At 39.4% G+C, this 10,466-nt stretch overlaps 1 protein-coding gene across 1 annotated transcript; it reads left to right on the plus strand.

Annotated features, from left to right (window-relative positions):
- Positions 1–2,931: 2,931 nt before the first annotated feature.
- LOC147464424 (putative pectinesterase 53) lies at positions 2,932–8,516 on the plus strand. The gene is made up of 5 exons (XM_086514869.1): positions 2,932–3,764; positions 4,329–4,500; positions 5,405–5,611; positions 5,701–5,936; positions 7,817–8,516. The coding sequence occupies exons 1-5, from the start codon at positions 3,298–3,300 to the stop codon at positions 7,968–7,970; spliced, it is 1,236 nt and encodes a 411-aa protein (XP_086370995.1). The 5' UTR covers positions 2,932–3,297; the 3' UTR covers positions 7,971–8,516.
- The last annotated feature ends 1,950 nt before the right edge of the window (positions 8,517–10,466 follow it).

Raw genomic sequence — 10,466 nt, forward strand, 5'->3', positions numbered from 1 at the left:
CCTAAAGAGGGAAAAAATGCCCCGGCGGTCCTAGTGTGTTCACACACATCACTACCACATGTATATGGTAACACCTATAATACAAAGCCTTTTGGAGGGGGGACAGGCTCCATATAAATCCGATCCTCAACTGTTGTCAATAGCTTAATTTGTCTCTCTTTTGAAGCATTGTTCATTCCTATCTAACTAGATGTTCTGCTTTTTGTTGCTCTCTCCACCCAAGCACTTTTGTTATGCTCATTAGGAATATATTCTAATGAAATGCTCACTATGTCTATGCTATTTTCCGCTACACACAAGTTACTAGGCCATTAAATGTTACATAATTTCTATTGGTTCTTTTATCAAGCATTTGAAAATTAATTAGACTAATTTTACTCTAGCCTAATTCTCATTGGTCCACCTCTATAGCCATCCAATAGGATTTGAGAAAAAATTGGAGGCAACTGGCCTAGGAGTCTTCCATGTGTCCAATATTCCCTTTGTGGAAAGCTTTGGAGTGTGTGTGTGTGTGTATGTGCGTGTGTGTGTGTTTCTCTCTCCTCCCCTACTCTTAAGGCTCACCCCTTTGTTGATAGGGATGTGGGAAGACTCTCCCACACTTTTGAGTCTTCCCACCACCATCCAATTTTCCCAGCTTTGACCATTTGAACTTTTTAATTAAAAACTTTGAACCTTAGCCTATGGAAGTCTTAACGAACCCAAACCTTAAGTCTTTTAAGCTCCATTGATGCACATTTCTCTTTTGCAGACTGTCTTCCTTTGGATCCCTATTTACTCTCCTTTGGATCCCTACTGAGACCAGTCTGGCAGCCTTACCAATATTCTAGCTTTTACTCCCCTAGTACCTCCTCATATTAAATGATCAGTTTAACATGAGAAAATCATTTGGAAGAATTAGATATTATTTTTATGACAATGTGTGTGTATAAATATAAATATATGTATATATAATAAAAAGAGCTCATTAATATATAGATATATGTGTGTATATAACTATATATACATATGTATGTATGTATGTATAGAATTTACTAGAATTGGAAGGTGAAGCATCACTTTAGCATTCTAAAATAGTTGAATGCAAGAGAGGTCAAGCTATGTGAAGATGTGAAATCATAAAGGTGAAATAAAAAGATCCATTTAATATTTTAGAACAAAATAGCATTTAAGGTAAGTCTCAATCATCAATCATCACTGAAAACATTGAAAGTATGCCTAACTCACCTCTTTTAGAAAACCAAAAACATATCACAAATAATGAAGATCATCAATTTACATGATTTCTAGCCCTCCTTATGGTTCTTTTCCGAGGTACACATATCAAAAGTGGGACATCACAATTGCAACATAATAGACATGCTACGTCCAAGTCAAAACCAAGGTATAGCTAATGAAGCACTCGATCTAGTCAGGGACGACTATTTGGAAAACGTCACCCTAATGAAGCATTCTAGTCAAAGACAGTTATTTGGAAAACATCACCCTAATGAAAATGTCATACTTGGCAAGCATTTTGAAGGTATTTGACACTATGTATCATGGGCTAACAAATTCATAATGGAGTACCAAGGTTGCTGAAAGGAAATAGATCATGTTGAGTAATGTTTTTGTTAGCATATATGCAAATTTCGATGATCTTCTAAAAACAAAACAAATTCTTGATCATTTTTTGCTGAAAAATAATATTTTGTAATTCAATATGTGCACCATGTGCCTTGAGCTTGTCCATTATGCAATTTTTGAATTGCATTGATTTATGGATCTGACCTCCATAGGAGTAGGATCAACAAGATTTGAGTTGTTTCCAACAAATTCACAAAGAGGAAGCGGCAAGACATTACACTTATTCTTCTAACTAACTCAATTCTCTTCTTTTTTTTTGTCAAAACTCACAATTGTGAGTGATTCTATTATAATGTCATAGAGAAAATTACAGACCAAGTAATGGAAAATAAGTAAGGAAACAATTAAGATAAGATTTTATATTGCATGATTAAAATGTGAGATAGTATGCTCCTTCCCCCCCTCTCTCTCTCTCTCTCTCTCTCTCTCTCTCTCTCTCTCTCTCTCTCGCGCACACACACACATATCCTATTCTCTATTTCATCCTCTCCGGCTACCTCCACCCTTACACATATCCCATTTCAAATAGAGCGAAAGCACTCTAGTTATCCAACTTTCAAAAAAATTTGCAAGTTTATGAGAAAGAAGGGTAGTTTTATTCCAATTTACAAAATGTGTAGAGAAGTCTTTGATTGCAAGTGAAATTGAGGGCTACATTCAGACGGGGCGACAAAAGAGAGAAGGGCAAGTGCGAGGATCCGAGTCGGCATGTAGAGATTGAGCAACATAAGGAACTCCATTTTTGGACCGGCCACCCAAAATTTAATGAGTCCCCCCCTTGGAAGACAGAAAGTGTAGTGCACTTTGTGAGTGAAATGTGTAGAGTAGTGGTCTTCGACACGCACCATGGAGGCCCATCATTTTACCTCTATCAACCATAGGCTGTCATCAGAGGCCCGCGTATTTTGTATATATGGTGTAACCTTCGTCCTATGGGAACACTTGAGGTGGAGGAAGCAAAAGTGGCAATCACCATTGGTGGGCTCATCACATATTTTGACACAAAAACCGGCAAATCGATAATCCTTTGGGAAAACATAATCAGTGTGTCCTTTTTCTCACGGGCTGGGGGGAAAAGGGTTTTTGGAGGGCACTGAAGTCAAGCTTTGGACGTTCGGAAAATAAAGGAAATAATAAAGAGGTTCATGGAATCGACTTCGCTTGAGGATGGCAGCACACAGCTGACAGCTGGACGTGAGCGACGGTGAGGCCCGGGCTTGCAATTCTCTTTTAATTATTGGGATTGATTCACATGGGAGGGTGACGCAGGGAGCTTTAGGACAAACTGATGTAGGATCACAAGCTCCAGAAACCCCTTTACCTCTTAAAGCGAAAGGGTGGTGCCGTCACCGCCGTGGTGGTGGTTCTGGAACTCTCTCCCTCTCCCTCTCCCTCTCCCCCTCTCTCTCGTACTGCGCCTGCTCAATCCCAAACCTCAGACAGACATATCTGCAGTCTTTCCTTCTCTGCATTCCCCATAATCGTACTTCTCTCTCTCTCACACATACACACACACACACACACACACTGCGTTTAACCTCTTCTTAAACCACCCCACCAAATCTCATTAGCCGCCACCATAGTACACTGTACTTTACTTCTCCTGAGGATCAGCTTCAGCAAATCAGTGTGATTTAGTGTACGTATATTAAGCTGTTTAATTAGGGCTCCATGGGAAGCTCCACTTTGCTGGCGCGGTTCTATTCACTCACATTGCTCATCGTTTTGGGGACCGTAATCAAGTGCACACAAAGTGTCCACTTGTACACTAGCGCCAGGAGCAACAGGCACATTGCGTCGAATGAAAGCGGCTATGTATTGGCTGAGGCCATGGCAAGCAAGCAAGAGGTGAGGGAGTATATAGAGTGGGTGGAGCGGGTGAGGGCAAGGTACGAGCGGGATTACGCGGGCGCAGAGGGCGGCTTCCGCGTGCCCCTCAGCGACGGAGGCAGCGACGATGTGGATGTGCAGGCAAAGGATAAGGTGTACAGCACACTGAAGATGAGAGTGGAGAAGGTGATCACAGTGAATAAGGTTGCGGGGTTGGCCAATTTTGAGAGCGTGCAAGCAGCCATCGATTCGGTTCCGAAAAACAATGTGCAACGTACAATTATCCAAATTGCAGCAGGAGTGTACAGGTAAATAATCCCATAATCGCTTCTTGTGACTGGCTTGCGTAATGCAGAACCATTGCAGGTGCAGGTGCAGGTGTAAATGAACGAGCACGTGTGCTGCATGCCGGCCATTGAAATTATAGGCTATGGCGCCCTCTCTCTAGGTATCTGTAGCATTTTGACTACGTCATTGTGCAACGTACGTTCATCCGTTAGCTTCTATATTGCGGAATCTGATGCCCATCACCAACCCCCTTGTTTTTTCAAGGCCAACACTCAAGTCTCATAGTCATAGTCATATAGTCAGCAAAAGCAGGGTGTCTCTGCCCGCCACTAGGTTAGCCTACAATGCTACCCTCTTTCTTCACAAGCCCTTACTAAGCTCTTGGAAGCCATTGGATGAAGCTGCTTGTTTTGAGTTTCTGGATCATTTGTTTAAGCTTTGTTGAATACAGGGTACCATGGCCACATGTCAAAGTCATTGTTTTCCCCATTTGTTTTTTTTCTTTTGGGGTGCCAATCTTTTTTTCCTTTTTTTTTTTTGGGAGAGAGAGAGAGAGAGAGTCTATGTCTTTGGAATTTTACTAGGGAGAAGGTCAAGATACCCAAGACAAAGGGATACATAACGTTGGTAGGGGCAGGCATGAATGCAACCACCATCACATGGAACGACACCGCCAAGTCTAGCAAGACCACTTTCAAGAGCGCCACCTTCGCAGTCATGGCCCCTGGTTTTGTTGCTAGAAACCTTGCCTTTGAGGTATGTACTACATCTCTTACTCCATCATGCATATATATGTACATATACATATACCTAAGTTATGTGTTTGTGTGCATGTGTGGCGGTATATAACACTCTGACAGTGACACCTCGTTTTGTTTTCTACATATTTTCACATGTATGAATGTGTATGTACATTGAGAAGTCATGCACATACACACATGTATACATAACATACATTCGTGTATGAATATTGTGAATGGATATATATGTAGATATATGTAGGTGTGCACATGTACTACACATATGGTACATTAACTTTTACACTTACATAAATAGTACACACAAATACATGTTTAAGAATGATGAGTTGTCGCACACTGTGACAACTTCAGAGAACTTCTTGAGCATATATACATTTTAGATTCATAGACGGCTTTGTGGCACAAAGATCAATCAAAAGCCTAAAAATTAAAATTTCACTTTTTTTTTTAAATGGCATTTTTAACGTAAAATTGCATATCTTCACTTATTTTGGATGGTTGTCAAATGTTCTAAGTTTTCCTCCCAAAAATATAGAAGGTTTATAGACCCATCACATACATGTTCATGTATTTTTGAGAGAAGTTTGAGCTTGCTTAAAAATCCTTTGACCTATTTTTTTTGGAGGGAATAGTAAAATTTTGTGCGTTTGGACTAATTAGCCTTAAAGATGGTTACAGATTGAAAACTTTTACATCATTAGATTTGGTCCAATTTTTATTCAACTCGTACTATGTGTAGGGCGTGTTTACTTGAAGCGGTTTTTCATTTTGACCTTCCCACAAATTCAAGTGATTTTTTAACAAAATTCTCCAAAAGCTACTAAAATGGGTCTCTAAAAAGACTAGCGTTAAGGGAAGTGGCTCAAGTAAAGCTCACTTGTTTATTGCATTGATTACAGAATACAGCACCAGCCCCACCTCCAGGGGCAGTGGGGGCACAAGCAGTAGCATTCCAAATTTCTGGAGATCGATCAGCCTTATACTCATGTGCATTTCTAGGTGCGCAAGACACATTGTATGACCACAAGGGCCGCCACTTCTTTAAGGATTGTTGGATTCAAGGCTCCATTGACTTCATCTTTGGGGATGGTCTATCTCTTTACGATGTAAGGATGAGAGAGAGAGAGAGAGAGAGAGAGAGAGAGAGAGAGGATCCCACATAGGTTCAATCATGATTTGAATCTTGCATGACTAGGGTTGCGTGTTGTATGCCATCGACACTCCTTCAGGATCTCTGACAGCTCAAAAGAGAAAGACGGCATCAGAGGACACTGGTTTTTCCTTCTTAAATTGCAGCATCACAGGCAGGGGAGTGGTATTTCTAGGAAGAGCATGGGGAGCCTATTCTCGGGTTGTCTTTTTACACTCGCACATTGACACGACCATCATGCCTGGAGGTTGGAATGATTGGGGCATCCCTTCTCGACAAAAGTATGTCACCTTTCATTAAAAACTTACATGCATAGTGTCTACTTCCTTTGCCTGTCTTGGAGGTTATGATTCTTTCTCTTCCTCTATTAAATGTCAAAGTACAACACATATGTGAAGGAGCCCGTCAACATATTCAGGTAGCATGGCCTTTACTCTTGGATACAGAAGAGGATAGAAAGGAGGTGTGTGTGTGTGTGTGTGTGTGTGTGTGTGTGTGTGTGTGTGTGTGTGACAGAGAGAGAGAGAGAGGAACTACATGAATATGGTGAGTAAAAACCGATACTAGATATCATGTGTGTGTGTGTGTGTGTGTGTGTGTGTGTGTGTGTGTGTACATATACATGTGTTCATTCATTCATTAAATAGAGAGAGAGAGAGAGAGAGAGAGAGAGAGGAACTACATCAACATGGTGAGCAAAAACCGATACTAGATATCGTGTGTGTGTGTGTGTGTGTGTGTGTGTGTGTGTGTGTACATATACATGTATTCATTCATTCATTAATTTTAATTATTGAATGAACACATGTATATGTACATATGTGTGTGTGTGTGTGTGTGTGTGTGTGTGTGTGTGTGTGTGTGTGTACATATGTACATATACATGTGTTCATTCATTCATTAATTTTAATGAATGAATGAACACATGTATATGTACATATGTACACACACACACATGATATCTAGTATCGGTTTTTACTCACCATGTTGATGTAGTTCCTCTCTCTCTCTCTCTCTCTCTCTCTCTCTCTCTCTCTCTCTCTCTCTCTCTCTCACACACACACACACACACACACGCGCGCGCGCGATTGTTTGTAGGAAAAGAAAGGGAGGTGGTTTGTCACACACCAATGATAATAAAGCATGTTCAATTGTTGGGGGCTTAATGGAACACTTGCAAAAACTAAAGCTCAACCAAGGTGCACAAAAAGCATCCAGTGTCCACCCCCTATGTAAAAGCTTTGTAAGTGGAATGTTAAAAGCATGTAAGTGGGAATGGGGAATGGGAAAGTTTAAACCTCCATATCCACATCAAACTTTTGTCTACTTCAGGATGGGTGCACTTGACCTAGTCTATTGTTTTCCAATTTTGATTTGAGTTGTGGCAAGATAACCAAAAAAGTTACTAGGAAGGAAACCTTCTAGCCAAGGGCATTACTTATTTCCACATATTGTTCAAGAGACAACGCATACTATTGGCTTTCAATGTAATGTACTGTCGGAGAAACCTAGCTATTCTTTAGTTTTCACAGTATAATGTCAATTCCTCACCAAAGCCCTTTTCTATAGAGATTCTAGCCTAAGTCACTTTCAAATAATGTAGCAAAGGGAATATAGCTTTTGATTTTAGAGTCTTAAGTTGTATTCAAAATATGGTGTGTGTGTGTGTGTGTGTGTGTGTTTTTTTCAAAACCCACAATAGTGAGTAGAGTAAATTAGCAAAGATATTTTTAAAATATGGTTTTAAAGCAAAGATGTTGAGCTCGATTGGAAAGGTCCCGAGCACAAATCTTTTTCCAATTAATGGTGGCCAGAGAGCAAGACAAATCAAAGATTCATCCTTGATAGTTTAAGAAGTCTACATTGAATTCACTGTATAACTAGTTTGAATTATATGTATAGTAAAAGATTTCATGTATTGAGTTCAATGTTTTGAGTAGATTTGATAGATCGGAACCAAGCTTGCAGGGAAAGAAGTGGGGTAGTTAGGGAACATTGATTATGTTTTAGTCAATAGCACTATTGATTTAACAATCCGAGGAGGAACACACACACACATGCGCGCGCGAGAAAGTGTGTGTGTTTTTTTTCTAGCGATATCTCATGATAGATGTTTCATTTGCTAAGGGTGGTGGTGTTCTACTATAATTGTCATGGGCAGGACCTCATTCTATGGAGAGTACAAGTGTTGGGGGCGAGGTGCAGACGCGCATAATAGGGTGGCATGGGCTCATCAACTCACAGATTCACAAGCTACCCCCTTCATGTCCACCTCTTTCATTGATGGTCAATCTTGGCTAGCTTCCATCTCCTAATATTTATGTTATAAGCCCCTCCCACCCCCAAAACTCTCTCTCTCTCTCTCTCTCTCTCTCTCTCTCTCTCTCTCTCACACACACACACACACACACACAAAACATAATTATATTGTGCACCATAGCATTACTCTCTCTCTCTCTCTCTCTCTCACACACACACACACATATATATCCTATTCTCCCCCTTTCTAATCTTATCACATGCAATGTTTTCTCCTTTCCCTTTATCTTTTGTAGATTCTTTAGGTATCCAAATATCTTGGTTGTGCTTGGTGGGTGCCACCCATAGAACCCTACACCCATGTATCAACTTTCATTTCATGCCCTACTTCTTCCTCTTTAAACCTATATTCCTCCACCAAAATAAGCTCCCCTCTCTTTATGGGATTTGAGATTGCAACAAAAGAATATTGTATACGTCCCTAACATTCTATTGTGAGAAATCATTCTCATTCAAAGAGAATCACGCCCACCACCAAAGTGGTGCATGTACTTTCTTCACGGCCACCATAACTCAATTAAATATTCTCTTCTTGGCCTAGAGTTGCAGTGTTCGGGAAAAATCATTTTCACAAACATACAAAAATCCCTCCATGACAAATCTGAAACGGTAATTTTACATTACTAGCCAGTGTTTTTGCAAAATTACACTATGTTCATGTATTTTAATCGGAATTTTCTCCTTCTTGCACTCCCCTCAACCGGCTACTTTGATTTTGCAACCGGCTCAAGGCTAAGTTGAGCCACACTTTTTTCGAACACTGTAGAGCTCTAATGCTTTGTAATCTACTCAACTTTGCCATAGTCAAACAATGACAATGCACATAGGCATCCATCTAATATCGTACCCACCTATACTTCGCTTGTATTTACTTTTCATGTATTTGTTGGGAATATTCCCTCCCCAACCCACACATTCGCTAAAAAATAGATATGTCCTACCTTGCATCGCATCGTCGGGGCTATATCATCAAACACTACCCTGCCATTGCTACTCACTCAAGAAATCCCAACCATTGCTCTCCCATGATAACACAGCGCTTGTGATCACACCTTCTCTCCTACCTGCATACTCTACCCCACCTTCCACACGTCTCGCACTATTCAAGCGCTTTACCAATTGAGAAGGTGTGATCTCAATTGGTAAAGTTCTTGAATAGTGCTTCAAGGTTGGGGGCTCGAGCATCACTAAGACTATAATTGAGATCAATATAAAGCTAAAGAGAAAGGGTGGTGTGCATGTGTGTGTCTTGTTACTGACGGTTTGTATATCAAAACATGTGTTCTCAAAGAAATTAATTTGTGTGTGTGTGAATTCAATTTGTGTGTGTGTGTGTGTGTGTGTGTGTGTGCACGCACACACACATGTGCGTGTATGTCCTATTTGTTGGTGTACATCGGTTTTTAAGAGGTTAACCACGATTTTTGTATCTATATAAATACAAAACAAGGTGTAGGTCCATTTTTGCAATCTAAAAGAATATGCAACAAGGTGAAAGTTCACTATGGCCTACATATAATGCTCTTGAGAGAAATTTAATAATAAGAGTATTCTTTACGAGAGGAAAAATGAAAGTGACATTAGCCAAAAAAAAATGTGGCAATAGAGTATTGCAATTTATGGAAACAAGTGTAACAATGACTTATTTAGATTACAATATATTCCAAAGTATAAAAAATAATGAATAAACCAATATTCAATGACCCTCTTTAAAGAGAAAGGTACACAAGTGTCAACACCTCACATAAAGACTTTAAAAAAATATTTTTAAAAAAAGTTTTTTGCCCTGTGGCTTCTTCTTTCTGTCTTTTTCTTTCCTCTTAAGGCATGTTTTAGCATGTCCCAAAAAAGTCATTTATGGCTTTCTAAAACAAGGCTAAATGATGTTGGGAATTAAACATATATTTGACATGAAGTATAAATTGATTGATTTTCTATCTAAGTATGTAAAATCATTTTATTTAAGAGAAATTTTTAACATTTTAGTTTACAAAAGATTCCTTTTATTTGAGAGTCTAATATGAGTCCATGTCATGTTTTGAAGAATAGGTCTCCTATGCTAAGGCCTTTAAAAAATAGTATATTCATTAAATAGGGTTTCTACATATTCTTAGAAGTTCCACCTATAATAGGAAATGGCTTTGTAGTTGTATAAAGTTACATGTGTTCTTTCATGCATTTGCATGCTTGAAATAGAAACTTTTACTTCTGTAGTTTTGAGTTGCATCATCTTTTCTATAAATAAAACGGGAGGGATTCCGGAAGCCCCTTCCCCCCCTGTGTCATCCTCCGCAACATCCGATTAGTGGACTACCTGACGATGATGATATTTATTGATATTTGTGTGAAGTACAAGTAGGAGATTTTGATACATTGCACAATTGCACACATTGAAAATTCTCATTTTTCACGTGAGACATGTTAGATTATTACAATGATCTTAATCTCATTAATTTTGTCAATTTCAATAAATCATACCAGATACTTTTTTT

The sequence above is a fragment of the Adiantum capillus-veneris genome, chromosome 1 (assembly GCF_014529385.1).
Source record: "Adiantum capillus-veneris isolate H3 chromosome 1, ASM1452938v2, whole genome shotgun sequence".
NCBI classification, from domain to species: domain Eukaryota; kingdom Viridiplantae; phylum Streptophyta; class Polypodiopsida; order Polypodiales; family Pteridaceae; genus Adiantum; species Adiantum capillus-veneris.

Excerpts from the sequence above, each read along its gene's own strand:
- LOC147464424 (XM_086514869.1), top strand. The coding sequence starts at position 3,298 with ATGGGAAGCTCCACTTTGCTGGCGCGGTTCTATTCACTCACATTGCTC. Across the intron at positions 4,501-5,404 it reads CTAGAAACCTTGCCTTTGAG|AATACAGCACCAGCCCCACC; the intron begins GTATGTACTACA and ends CATTGATTACAG. Across the intron at positions 5,937-7,816 it reads GGCATCCCTTCTCGACAAAA|GACCTCATTCTATGGAGAGT; the intron begins GTATGTCACCTT and ends TGTCATGGGCAG.